The 15,654-nt window shown below is 32.8% G+C and overlaps 1 protein-coding gene across 1 annotated transcript; it reads left to right on the top strand.

Annotated features, from left to right (window-relative positions):
- Nucleotides 1–99: 99 nt before the first annotated feature.
- Nucleotides 100–7,992, top strand: LOC143200267 (sugar transporter SWEET1). The gene is made up of 4 exons (XM_076410700.1): nucleotides 100–421; nucleotides 5,240–5,522; nucleotides 7,660–7,779; nucleotides 7,837–7,992. Exons 1-4 carry the CDS (start codon nucleotides 252–254, stop codon nucleotides 7,954–7,956), a joined length of 693 nt encoding a protein of 230 aa, XP_076266815.1. The 5' UTR covers nucleotides 100–251; the 3' UTR covers nucleotides 7,957–7,992.
- The last annotated feature ends 7,662 nt before the right edge of the window (nucleotides 7,993–15,654 follow it).

Raw genomic sequence — 15,654 nt, forward strand, 5'->3', positions numbered from 1 at the left:
AAAATTATGTTATCTATTATTTTGATTTTTATAATCTTGTAAGAGGTACTCCATGTGATAAAGACAACGAAATCCTAGTCTATTCAGTACAGTCATCTTTATTAGCACGATGTATATATAGTTTAATAAATTAATTCAGCTGGTCTAGTGGTTGTTGTGTTGTATCATAGATCGTATTTTTAAAGTGTCTTGAAGCCTAAATTTGTTAATAAATTTATTTGGCCGTCATTAAAACGCCTACTATCAGTAAAATGGAAAGTATCTCCCAAATTCTGCAGCCTTACAGGGACATTGTAGGCGAAGTAGCCTCCTATGTAACCATTGCACAATTTTTTTCTGGTATTCTACTGTGTAGGGACATCTACAAGAAAGGAAGTACCAAAGGATTCGTAGCAACTCCTTTCATTGGAGGTTTAACATTGTGAGTATTAATTTGAGTTTTGTACTATAATTTTGTATCAGTAATATATGTATATGTAATAAATATTTTTTAACGTATGCGTATGTTGTTTCTAGTTATAAATATTTTATTATTTTATAAATAAAATTATAAATAAAAGTTATCAATAAATCTTAAATACTTTTTATAACTTTTTATTCGTAATATTAAGAAAAAATGTAATTACAGCAAATTTAGTCTATTTCAGAAGTTAGTTGTTACGTTAATTCAGACAAAAAAAAACTCAAAAATATTAAACATTTCTAGGATACTTCCCTATGTAATAGACACATTCGTATATCTACAAGAACTTTCGTGTACGTTGGGTTGCATAACACTATATAATACTTTATGTATTACTCAAACAAACATACTGATCAAGTAAATTGTTTGAATTTTTGAAAAATTATCTAAGTAATTAAAAAATAATAATATTTAAACACTAAGACCCTGCCTGTATTTTGGGTTGTATAGATACGGAAATATTTTTCTGAAATAGATTTGTTATTCTATTATAAAGAGGGAATTATAATTATTTACATTTCATGAATATAAATTAACATAACGACAGAGTAGGTGACATGGGGTGGCTCCGTAAACTTTTGTTATAAATGTTATTAAAATGTTTTTAATAGATTTTAGAAAGTATAATTTGAAAAAATATATGTCGATATATCGGAGAAAAACTATCGATAAAAATAAAAAATAAATTAAATACAAACATTTATCAAACATTTCAAATTAAATAACAATTTTAAAGGTTTATTAAAAATAATATTTTTAATTTATTTTGAAAAAATATTGAATAATATCGGCTAAAAATATATGGATATATCGGTAAAAAATTCTATCGATATTTTTTCCTAGTTCATACTGCTCACTTCGCCGAGAACATGATAAAATGTTGATCGTGGAAGCAAATATGTAAATATGTAGATGTATGAACAAAATCTGAATATAATATAATAAACGGAAATATTAGATTTTATATTATTTGATGATTTTATGATTTTATATATTAGATTTTATGTAGTGCGTCCTGTTTATTACCGATAATCTCGAAAGTTTTCGAGAAATTATACATAAAGAAGCTAAACTATATAATAGAAAAAAGAAAAATTATTCCAGAACATCAGTTTGGCTTTCGCAATAAAAATTCTTTCGCAATGAAACAAAATCCACGCATGTAACGTTTACCCTGCGTAGAAGAACATGTGCACCAGTGAATATCAATCATCATCAACTCCCCCAAGCAGAGCAAGTTAATTATCTTGGTATGCACTTAGATCGACGCCTAACCTGGAAGAAACACATACTCTATAAACGAAAACAACTTCGACTGAAATTATATCAAATGTATTGGCTCATCGGGCGCAAATCCAAGTTATCATTAGATAACAAGGTGTTGCTGTATGAGTCTATACTCAAGCCTATTTGGTCATATGGAATCCAACTATGGGGTACCGCTAGCAAATCTAATATATCCATCATTCAACGGTTCCAAAATAAATTGTTGCGTGTCATTGTTGATGCTCCATACTATATTTCAAATAAAGTGATACAGCGCGATATTCCTTTAGAACCTATAATGAGTGTAATTCAACGTGTTTGTGTGAAGTACTTCGAAAGAGTGTCAGTTTATGTTAGTTTATCCTAATGTACTCGCTAATCAGCTAAATATGCGACGTGATAGTGAAGTGCGTAGACTAAAACGTTAACACCACCTGATCTGATTACTGGTCATATGTAGACTTTAGAATAAGCTTTAGAATAAAACTAATTAATGAAGACAATATTTTATACAGAAGATTGCTTAATGAAGTGATTTTCTACATGCCATATATATATATAATATAGACATAAGAAATAATTATTGCCAATAGGGCAGATTGTGGAACCACGAATAGTAATAAAAAAAGTGTAGTGCGTCCTCGAGCATAGACCATGAATAGAGTTTTTAATTAACTTTTTACTTGTGATGAGATTTTAGGTTATTTCAATTATAGAGACTTATTTTAGAAACTATTGTACTGAGTTTCGTATAGTCTTGTGCTATTAAATTAAAACGAATCTACTATAAACACGTGTATGAATTTTAACGCTTGACATTTAACTTGATACTTTATTCAATAATGAATATGACAATTATAACCCCAAATACAAAATTTGCCTATCGATCGTTTCTCCAGAAATGGACTATGGCTCTCACCCATACAACGCTGTCTCCTACACCTACCTCAAGACACTTGAGGTCAACCAAATTCGGTGCTCCGATTTCCGATCATCACCAGCAATAAATTTGTACGGTCTTACATGTACCATTCCCTGCACTTGTCCCTTAAATTAAAGGTCAGATCGATTACCCGGCCTTTCTCCACCTACCTAGTCTGTTTATGGACTTATCCTCCTACCTGTGACCCCTTATACTCCAGAACTTCCTCCATTATATTTGACTTATCTTCCAAAAGTGAATTTAGTTTCCTTTATTTATTCCCTATTCCATTTTTCAAATTTCCCCTTGGATTTTCACGGCTTCTGTATAAATATTTCCCTCCGTCTATACTTCGAGAGGGAGCACTCTCCCTCTATCCCGAGAGCAAAACTTTGTTGAGCTAGTCAATATCAACCCGGAGTAGAGACACATTTATACTGACGGCTTCAGATCCAGAACAGGACTTGTTGTGCCTTTGTCTATAATGGGCGAATCTGCCTCTTCAGGGCACGATACTCACCGTTGAGTTATACGCCGTACACTAGGCCCTAAAATATATAGTCTATCCAAAGAAGTTTTGATATGACGCAATATCGTCGTATCAACTGCGAGTTTTAGTTCAACAAAATTCTATTTAATTTTTATGTAGTTGTATCCCCTGGAGGTTTGTTGGAATTTGAGGAATAGTTGTATATCTAAGTAATGTATTTTATTTCCATTAGAGAGCATATTTACTGTTTATGCTTAGTTCTTGTGCTCTTCGATACAGTGTTTCCTCGTAAAGACATTTTAATATCACTATACATCTTCTTAGTTTGTTCTGACACATTTTAACCAAATGCTCATGTATATTCTGAACAACTACACACATTTGTGCACATATCACAACATTGAATCATATCATATCCAGAAAGTTTCAACAAGTGAATAACTAAGTTGTTAATTTTTAATCTATCTAAAATTTGTTCACAATTCCATCATTTGTCAATTTCTTCATCAATGTGTCTAATCTAATTCATCCGAACCGAAGTTGTTATTAACCATTCCTGTTTCCAGCATCAAGTACAATATATCTGCAATGAATTATTAATAAATGTTACGACTAATAAAACCTAATCAATTGTTATACCAACGTTTTTGAGTGATGGGTGACCATTATTATATGCTTTTAAAAATTGTATTCTTTATCCGGAAGTTCCATTAAACCCCTTCGATACTTTTCAGATTAAGGGTTTCCTCTGAAATAATTGTATTTCATTATGTTTGTTTTGAAAAAGTACTCACTGTCTTGAAACATTTCATATATTTAATCTCTGATAGAGCTATCATCAAGCTGTTCTTGATTCGTCATCCGCTTCGTATGAGGACGATTTTTTTTCGATGAATTCAATGTTATATTGTAATTGAAATTGAAATTTATCAAAACAAGCACATTTTTGTTTATCTACGTCCTATAGTCGAAAAGCGGCAAAAAAGATGTCAATTTTACTTAGACAATCGCCTATATCCGTGCTATATCATACGGATATTTTTGAAAAACCAAAGATTAGCATAGCAGAATAGCATTAAACATCAGAAAATAGATCGAAGTCATACTAATGACCGTCACTTAATTAACGAAATATTTGTAGGCATAATTAAAAACGCGTTGAAAATGAATGTTTACGGGGTATAATGTCGTGTTTTGTCAACAATCGTGATGTAAAATGATAAGGTTAATGAAGTGAATGTCAGATATTAAAACCGCATCTTTGGGTTATCGAATTAAATATTATGTTATGTAACGGTTTCTTTATAAAATATTTTTAATAAAAATATTCAAAAAATAAATAAGGAACTCACTAAAAATTAAAGAAATAATCAAACTTAGATTTTTAACACAAAAAAAACTACTATAAAACTTTTTACAAATCCACGGAACATTCAGCATAAAAGTAATCCAACTTCTTTTAGAATTATATTATTTATTATATGTTAATAGAAATTAGTAATATATATTTTTCCTTTTCTTTTTTAAAATTTGCACGTGAATGAATATACATCTCTGTCTCGCTTGTACTACCCTTGGAATATATATAAACACATGTAAAATTAACTGCTTCAAGAAATTATCTCCGTCCTTTCCTATTACACAATTTATACAGACAAGTATTCCAACGTCTTCGTCTGACATAACGAATGAAAAAAAAAATATATGTCTATCTATATTATAAAAAAAATTCTATTTTTTTGACTATCGACTATTTCGACTGTTTTGCAACTCTCGACTGTTGCGACTGTTTTCAGTCGATAGTTTCCAATGCTAATCAACACCAATATATAGACTTTAAACAAGTACATTGCTTTTCTACACTTAATATGTTCAGTACAAAACATTAGATATCATATCACGTGCAGTCTCATTAATAGTAATAATGTAATTGTTCTTTGAACAGTTGCAATCAAAATTACGCACAACCTAACCTAAATTCGTCTGGTGTCAAAGGCCAACAAAAAACATTGACACAGATGGAATCTTTCTAAAATATTATTTACACGACGTCAAAACTATTTTCTGGTCGATCAATAATATTTTAAATTGTTTTCAGAGGCGTGTTGATGCTGAAATATGGCTTGCTGCTTTCGGACCCTGCATCTATCAAAGTTAACCTGGTGGCCATTGTCTTGAATATCCTTTACCTGTTGGTGTTTTATCAATACAATAATAACAGGACCCAGGATGTGCTTAAACCTCTTGGATACGCCACGACGGTGGTTGCAGTTCTGCTCGGATATGCGGAAGTAGAGAGTCCTGACAAAATTGAGTTCCGTTTTGGATTGATAGTGAACGGGTTTTTGTTGGCTTTAATAGCGTTTCCTTTGTTTGGCGTGGTAAGATTCTCCCCATAAGAAGGTATTCTGGATCTAGAGCGCTTTGCAAAATTCAAGTTCCCAACACATATGTATCATTTACGACAGTAGTTGTATATGGTTACAATCACAATATGAGTATTGATATTATATGAATAAAAACAATATAACACTGTGTGTAATAATAAACTACTGTTCTGTTGTACTTGCGTTAATACACAAGCAAGGCGATATACGGTATGGTACGATGAATACATCAGTATGTATTACAAAAATTAAAATACAACATACACTTATACAGTAAACAAGTTCGTGTGGTTTGGTTTGGTTCAATCATCTGATTTCCTGCGTGTTGTCTAGTAGCCATATTGTTTCAACGTTGCTGTGATTCAGCAACCTTATTTCATTTTTTTAAGGCGAAATATTTGATCACTTTGTGTATCTATTTAATTTCGGGGTCATGGTGCAGCTCTTCGTTGGTCACGCAGCGTTATACGTTATCCAATGCATAGGATTACTAGTTGATTTGATCTCTTAGTACAACCCCATAGTTACACCCCATAGGTTCAAATTGGCTCTATGATTGACTGATAAACCAATCTCTTTGATTTTAGGTCAAATTGAGAGTATCTTCCGACCAGCCGTTATAGTTTCTTGACTTTGAGTCTAATTTTCTCTGATTTGATGTTTCCAGTTTAACCTACCAACTGATTCAGGAATCAGGTATCCGTCAAGTGATATATTCAGGTTTTTGTCATTTTGCCGCAGCGCAAAATTAGCAAGGACAGATTTGGAGCTCTTAAGCTGTATTTTCCAGACTTTAGTCCATTTGTAGGTCTTATTGACCACTTGTTGTACATTTTCTACAGCCTTAGACAGAGATTCTTTTGACATGATGACGTATGCATATATGAATAGAAATTTGTACAAGATATAAACGACATTTGGATAGCAACATTTGCGATCGGGTAGCATGTTGTAGTTTAAGAATTTCAAGGAATATAAGGGGTTTAGGTGAACGAATCTGATAGACAGTGAGGAAAGTTAGGTTCAAATTCTCAACGTGGTCAAAGAATTACATTATAAAAGTATATGGTATGCTGAGCATGAGGAGCCATAGCGAGGACATTGAGACCGAAGGCGGTGAACGCAGCGGACGCTCAATAGAGGTTGTTACCGACGAAAACATTAAAAAAATTCACAAAATGATTTTGAATGAGCGTAAATTGAAATTGCACGAAATAGCAAACTCTCTAAAGATATCAACTAAACGTGTACATCATATCATTCACAAATATTTTGGTATGAGAAAGCTCTGTGCAAAGTGGGTGCCGCGCGAGCTCACTTTTGACCAAAAAGAAACGACGGGATGATGATTCGGAGCAGTGTTTGAAGATGATCAAGCGTAATTAACCCGAGTTTTTGCAGCGATATGTGACAATGGATGAAACTTGGCTCCATAATTTCACTGCGAAGTCCAATCGACAGTCATCCGAGTGGACTGCACACGATGATCCCGATCCAAAGTGTGGGAAAACGCAACAGTCGGCTGGCCAGGTTATGGCGTCTCTGTTTTGGGATACGCATAGAATAATTTTCATTGACAACCTTGAAAAAGGCAGGACCATCAACAGCGACTGTTACATAGCGTTATTGGACCATTTGAAGGACGAAATCGCCGAAAAACGGCCGCATTTGAAGAAAAAGAAAGTGATGCTTCACCAAGACAATGCACCGAGTCACAAGTTAGTGAAAACGATGGCAAAAATCCATGAATTGGGCTTCGGATTGCTTCCTCGTCCACCGTATTCTCCAGATCTAGCAGCCAGCAACTATTTCCTGTTCTCAGATCTCAAAAGAATGCTCGCTGGGAAGAAATTTTCGAGGACTGAAGAGGTGATCGCCGAAACTGAGGTCTATTTTGAAGCAAAGGACAAATCGTACTACAAAATTGGTATCGAAAAGATGGAGGGTCGCTACAATCAGTGTGTCACCCTTGAAGGGAATTATATTGAATAAAAAAAAATCCAAAAAATGTGTTTTACTATGGTAGGCCGGGGACTTTTCAATTGACCTGTTATATTGTTGAATTTGCCTTTAGACCAGAATATCCTGTTAAAGACAGTCCATCTTGCATAATTTGATTTCTTTTTTATAGAGAGAGATCATAGCAAAACGAGATGCATCCAGCATTCCAGTCCTGATGACGTTTATGTCCACCTTAGTGACATTCATGTGGTTATTATACGGAATTATATTACGAAACACCCTGATGGTGGTACGTACTGTTATCGAAACTTGACGAAACCATTGGTTATATTTTCTTCGTTTTCAGATACCGAACATTATTGGGTTATTGCTGTGCACAGTTCAGTTTACGTTGTTAGCGTTGTACGGGTCCAAGCCGCCGTCAAAGAGCGGAAAAAATAAAAAGAAGAAGAACAAGAAGGAATAGCGTAAATTAAAAAAAATAAAGTATTTGTTTTTAAAACTTGTTTTATTTAAAGATAATAAAAACCGACCTTATAATATACGTTCAAGAGTTCAAGTTAAGTTAATATAAAAAAATAAAATTACGTTATAGAAACACAGTGAGTATATTTTGAGGGATTTTTTTGTGAAAAATTGAATCCCTTGTTTTTTCACTGTCTTTCGTTGTGTTTTTTCAGTGCAGAAAGCAACGCAATAGCGTAACAACATGTGCATTATGCAGCGAAAAAAGACACCCTGCCTATTATAAAGTGTGTGTAGTACACCAGAAAAAAAGAGAACTTCAGGCAAAAACCTGACAACTGTACAACGATTAAGACAACTCGACAAAGCTCAAAACTCTACAAAACTATCTGTTATTAAAAATAAAAAACTATAAAAAGTAATTTAAAAAAAGCAAAGTAAGTAGAAGAAACGCAGGAAACTGTAACCAACGGGCTAACCATCGTCGACATGATGAAATTGTTCATTGAATTTTAGACTGAATGCGCCAAAATTTCAGTCAGTTAGCAAACATGGTAAAAAAATTAGAAAATTTCTAAAAAAAATTTAAAAAGAAACAAAAATGAGTAATTCGTTCTTAAGAATTATAACACAGAATGGCAGCGAGTCCAGGAACTAGAACTATTTGTAAGAACAAATAGCATAGATATGTTATAACTCTCATATCGAAGATTCATTATTGTAAAAAATTACATTTAAATACGGGGTTATGATGCATATTTTATAATACACCCAGTGAGCTCGAGGCGGAACAGCTGAAATAAACCTAGGAGCTATATATTGTCCATCAAGATACACAATAACCATTGCTTACAAGAAAACTACTAAAAAATATATAAAACTACATATATTACAAATAAATATATGTAAGCATAGATTGGGTACAATTTTATCAAGGTCGCGGCTATGACGATAGAGCCAGAACGTTAAAAATCAGTCGAATGAAAATAATAGTCGAATGAAACACTCATTGGTAAAAAGTAGTCAATTGCTAAACAGTCGATAGTCAATTTTAGTTGATAGTTCCCAACGTTATTTATAACCGAATAACACTAGCCCAATTATGTTAGATTCACTATGGTTCAAGGTGTTGAAAAGAGTAAACCTCAAAAATGTTTAAAAAACCTTATAGTACCTAAAATATTTAACAAATATAATTTGACATAGTTTATTCCATAAATTTTTCATCCTGGTAGCCGAACATTCAGATCTCCTGCTATTGTTTGAAAGATAACGACATCCGAATCATTCCAAGAAACCTATTTTCGGTAGAATGTAGCCCGGATATCATAACAATCGATTTCGCATCGACTAACGTAACCTCGTTTAAAATCAGTCCACGATGTAATCCGGAAGATAGCGCTGTTGTCCGTCACGGCTGTCACGATCTTCCCGCCAGACCCATTACTCTCGAATCAAGGATGAGCTCAATCGAACAACGAAAACAAGTGTCTTACTTAATCCCAATCCGAACCAATTGTGCATGCACGTTCTCAATAAATAAGGCATTACAGCCGACCTGACATGGCGCGAGTCGTATTTTTCAATGAAATACTGGCGATAATGAGTCGAAATTCTTCGTTAATTAGGCTTCGCGAGGTCGGAGAAACAATAAACATGCGACAGTGTCGAATAAATGGCGGTTACCCTTTTGATTTTAATACATCCGATGTCCTTGAACGATAAAAAATGCATTACACGTAAAAACATGTTTAATAACAATTATTAACGCTTGGTGTACGGTAACGATGATTTATAATAACAATTCATGTTGTTTACCTGGTGTTTCTTTCAGAAAAAATATATTTACTCAATACCCTAATAATAATAATTATTTATTTATAGCTAATAGTCACTTATTCAATGATTATATCTTATTTGGTGACTAATCATTTGGTTATTTATTGAACAATAGAGTTTAATTATAAATTCCATTACTAATATAAGCATACATATTTTATTATTATAGTAATCTAGCAAATAATAAGCTATTTTTAACCGACTTCAAAAAAAGGGGAGGTTCTAAGTTCTACTGTATATTTTTTATGCATATTCATCGATTTCTCCGTCAATTGTGGACCGATTTTCAATTTTTTTTTATTCGAAACACTATCCTTCCGAGGTGGTTCCATTGAAACCAAGTTAAGATCAGATGGGGGGAAGGGGGAAACTCGAGGGAAAACCTTTCAAATTTTAAAGACACGTACAATGTTCTCACATATTTTTTATCTAAAGTAATCAGATATTTGTCTATAATGTTATGGTTGAACTGATATTATTATTTCATTAATACATTGTTACTAGTCGTTTCCGTCTAACCTACAATTTGTCTTGATGATAACTTAAATATAGGTATATAACTAGGAGGGCCCATCGTCCGTATCTCAGTCTCTGGTGAAATAATGTTTATTCATATCACTGTTGTAATTTTTATTATATGCACCCGACTACACAACACTTTCTATTTTATTTGTTACTATTTGCAGAACATCCCCATAATTGAACTCCGTATGTCCATATAGGTTTCAGTATTTGCTTATATAATAGCAATTTATTATGTACTGATAATTGTGATTTTCTTCCAATTAGCCAGTATATTTTCCTATATTTCAATTCCAGTTTTTTTTTCTTCTTTATACGTTCCTTCCAGCAAAGTTTTGCATCAAGATTTATTCCGAGATATTTAGCGTTGTTGCTATATGATATCATTTAATGTTATTGGTGCTTGTACGGTCTGTTTATAGGTGAACTGCACATGTACAGATTTACTTTCGTTAATTCTTATTTTCCAAACTTGTGTCCAATTATTTATATTGTCACTTGCCTGTTGTAATTTTCGTCAGTCTTCTTCACCATTTTCTCCGACAGCTATAATCGCAGCATCATCAGCAAATGTAGCCATCGTAATATTCTCCATTTGTGGTATATCACAAGTGTAGAGTAGATAAAGCATTGGTTCCAGTACACTTCCTTGTGGTACACCAGCTTTAGCTTCTTTTATTGTAAAGTAAGGTTCTTCTTGTTTGACTCTAAACATTCTGGTTGTACTGTACGATTGTAATAGTTCGGTGTGTTGTTTTGGTAACATTTTCTGTAGTTTATGAACAAGATCTTCATGCCAAACCTTATCAAAGGCTTGTGCTACATTTAATAATATAGCTGAGCATACTTTTTTACTTTCGTAGGCTTTTTCAATAACTTCTGTTATTCTATGGACCTGGTCAATTGTTGAATGCTTGTTAATAAACTCAAACTAGTGTGTTGGTATTAGGTTTTTTCTCCCTATGATCGGATTTATTCTTTTCAGCAGGAGTTCAAAACATTAGATATTACTGGCAGCAGTGATATAGGTCTATAGGCTTTTATTTCGTTTGATGTCTTCCCAGGTTTTGGGATCATTATAATTTCCGCCATCTTCCAAATGCCTGGGACATATTTTAATCTAAATACTGTATTGATCAAGTTGGTGAGTCTTATAATTCCCTTTCTTGGTAGTTTTTGCAGTAATTCTCCTGTTATTAACTCTTAATATTAAAATAGCCTGGTGATTTCCTGGGGTTAATGTCAGTTTTAATAACTTTGGTTAGCTCTTTCGGCGTAACTAATTCAATCATCCAATTTTCAGCTTCTATGTCCGGCAAATTATTCAATTCATTTATATTCAATATTAGTTTCGTTTGGTTTGAAAGTTTTTTCTGGATATTCAGAAAATGCTTCTGCTTTTTGGTGATTGTTACGTGCCCAGTTCCCACATAGCTATCTTATAAGTGTGGAGTGGAGTGTGTAGACATGAGCGCTTTAGATATTTTTCTTGATCAGTCGGCCAATAAGTTTTCCAGTTGACGTGTAACTACTTCGTAGTTCAGCAGCTGCTTTATGCAGTTCATTTTTGAAATGAAATGTTTCTAATTTATATTTTTACAAATTGTATATAAACAAATTATATCTGGATGCATCATATCTAGGTCATATCTACATGGTATCGGGGTACTAAAGTCATCATTAGTTTCAATGTTGGGAAAAAAAACAGAAGGAAATGGAAAATTGCTTTTATTTGAACAAATAATAATACATATATTTTAATATTCCGATGACCAAATATTTAAAATTTGGAATGTTGGTTTTTAACATTTCCATAGATTACCGGTTGTTTTGATGATAATGCTCCATAAATAGTGGTATTAATAATAACAGTGATATTATTTACCCTCTGCATCATGTGCAGAATTAATATGCTTAATGGTTATTGCTACCTCTGCGTTAACAGTGATTTTAATAGGTTTTTGTAATAATAGTATGTGTGGTACTGGTTCACTCAGTGCATTGATTATTGTTACAAGAATTGCACTTAGTTAAAAATTGTTTATAGTTAAAATATGAGATTGCATTAGTTTATTTGGTGTTTAAGAATATAGTGGTTTTTTATTTACATTTACTTCGTTTATAGCTAAAATACATTATATCATTCGTTTACCCGTTGTAAAAATTGTATTTAAAATGGTTAATAGCATAGCAAAGGTTGCATATTTTATGGCTGACATACAGGACAGTGTTGGCTTACTTGTTCTGTTCTACAGATTCATTATACTTAGGGTTATCGATAGTCTTATCGTTACGTAACCAAAGAGCTGTACATTGACCTCGAATTCAAATGGATATACGAAGTAATCCAAGACTTTGCCTGAAAACTTGAAATAAGGTTGCTAAGGTAATAAAGTTGCAAGCGTAATAAAGCCGAGTTTTTGCGTCGATATGTGACAATGGATGAAACCATCATCTCATTTATTTCATCTCCATCATTTCATTTCGAAATTCAATCGTCAGTCATCCGAGTGGACTGCACACGATGAACATTCGGCTGGCAAGGTTATGGCGTCTATATTTTGGGATGCGCATGGAATAATTTTCATTGACTACCTTGTAAAAGGAAGGACCATCAACAGCGACTATTACATAGCGTTATTGGACCGTTTGAAGGACGAAATCGCCGAAAAACGGCCGCATTAAAAAAAAAAGAAAGCAGATCTCCAGATCCAGGTCTATCCCCAAGCGATTATTTCATGCACTTATATCTCAAAAGAATGCTCACTGGGAAGAAATTTTCGTCGAATGGTATATCAATGAAACTGAGCCCTATTTTGAAGCAAAGGACAAATCATACTATATCAAAAAATGGTATCGAAAAGTTGGAGGGTCGCTATAATCAGTGTATCGCACTTGAAGGGAATTATGTTGAATAAAAAAAACTAATTTTGCCAAAAACTGTGTTTTACTATGGTATGCCGGGGACTTCAATTGGAATGTTATAGATTTCATATATATTTCTGATCTTATGTTGAAAATATTGTCGAAATTAGTTTTAGTTTTAGTAACCTGACATATTTTTAAATTATAAATTATAATTTTCTATGATTTTTTTATAAATATTTCAAAGTCTCCTTTTTCCAACGAAGATTTACCTGGACTGGACCTACAGTTTAACGTGGGCTTCGGACCACGGCCCTCGGCATTAAACCTACCGACTTCCTGCCTGTACCGACCTGTTCTATCCGGCCTGGTTAGTGGCGTAACTGGGATAATTTTCTTTGTCGGATTTTGCACTCTTGCCTAGGACTCTAGAACAATCACAAATATTAAACATTCATAAACATAAATTTACGACCATGCCCCAGCAGGATTCGAACCCACGATTATCGCAACAGTCGCCTTTACCATTGCGCCAACCAAGCCGTCAATTATCTCTGTTATATGAGAAACACAATAAACTCAATAAATCGTGGTTTCTAATAAACAAAAATAAAATAAATCCGAATTTCGACAACTGGGCGATCACTATTTAGTATTAATTTTTTAGTAATATTCTAAAATTGCGTAACAGTTGGGAAAATGTAGTAGTCAGCGATCAATAATAATTTTAATTTCATGTGTTCATTAATTTTGTTATGAAATAAATGCATTTTTAACCACAAAGAAATAACCGAACTGCTGAATGATATGTATGTGTGGAAATACTTGGAGATGGTATTTTGGATGACTAACAAAATCAATTTCCGTATTTGGCGAACTAACAGAAATGAAACATCAGAAATTTGCAGCGCACCTCGTTGATGCTAATCGTGTGAAAAGGCAAATCACGTTTTTAACATTTGAATATAGACATCCTACGTTTCTTTGTAATAATTTTTGTTGGACGCACTATTCATCATTAAAAAAGACAGCTTTCCTCTAACGTTCATTAAGTAATGATATTTAACGATCATAAAAGATTAAAAACGATTTTGTGTTTTAATTTTACACTTCTTGATGAAAACAATACCGTTCAAGCGAAGCAACAGCTTGAAAAGTGTTATAAGGACTCCGCTCCATCAGATACAATAATAAAATGTCGGTTTGCTGACTTCAAACATGGCCGTAGAGATACCGGCGATGCAGAATGCAGTGGCCGTCCAAATGAGGTGGTAACACCAAAAAACATATAAAAAAATCAACAAAATCGTTTTGAATGATCGAAAAGTGAAGTTCTGTGAGTTAGCTAACATCGTAAAGACACCAAAAGAACGACAACGTTTTATATCGTATCAACATTTGACTATGAGAAAGCTCTATACAAAGTGGCTGCCGCGTTTGCTCACTGTTGGCCAAAAAAGGACGTATTGATAATTCTGAGGTCAAACACCATGTTAGAGCGGCGCTAGAATGATTATGTGGGACTTTTCAGCCCATTTGTTATATTAGCACTGATTAAATATTGCAATAATTGTAATAAATGCTCTTATTTTTAATTTTGAAACATATTGTTAATTATGAAAAAATGTTTACAGATAAAGACAGAATACTGAATTATTTTGTGAATAAAATTCGACATATTAATGGAAAATTTTTACGTTAGGCAATGTAAACCGCTGTAAACATCTAGTTATTGAATCTACTTACGACTGTAAAACTGAACTGTTATGAAACTCTGATGAACTTAAGACATATCAAATATTACATCTGAAAATAATGTTGCACACTTGGCCCAAGAGCGTTGCCATTTGAACTGGCCCTGTTACCGGATGTCAGAAATAGATTTCAAAACATGTTTTAAAGATTCCCAGAAATGCCTCAAAAAAGGTTTAAAAAACCAACTAACCATTATATTTTAATTATAGTTTATGATACTTTCTACGAATTGCATATCTTTTATATCTTTGTAAAGATTAATATAGGAAAAATAATTTTAAAGGAACTCTTAAAAACGTGTATTTCTTGAAAATCTTACGTACGTCTTAGTGAACAAATAGTTTAAATCCATCCAAAAAAAGCGCAGGCTTCTGCATTTTGTCCCATTTAATTTATTACATAGTAGTAGACCGACCATTAACCGATAACAAAAAATAATATTTGGTAGAAAACTATAACAGAGTATAATTCATAACAATTTGAATTTGTGACATGTGCCAGTTCTTGCAAATTATTTAAGGATTTAATATAAACAGAATATATTCATAAATGAATCTAAAATTTTCCTCGAAACTGAAGTCAAAATTTGTTGGTACAATTTTGATTACCTATAATATAAAAAATTTAATATAAAAAACCTTTTATAAGTCAATTGAATTTTAAAATAATTTTGAATGGAAATTAGAGAAAAAAAAACAATGAAATTATTTATCAATAT

Source organism: Rhynchophorus ferrugineus, unplaced genomic scaffold (assembly GCF_030347505.1).
Source record: "Rhynchophorus ferrugineus isolate W39M unplaced genomic scaffold, kcgeb_rfMv2 rfM7, whole genome shotgun sequence".
Classification (NCBI taxonomy): domain Eukaryota; kingdom Metazoa; phylum Arthropoda; class Insecta; order Coleoptera; family Curculionidae; genus Rhynchophorus; species Rhynchophorus ferrugineus.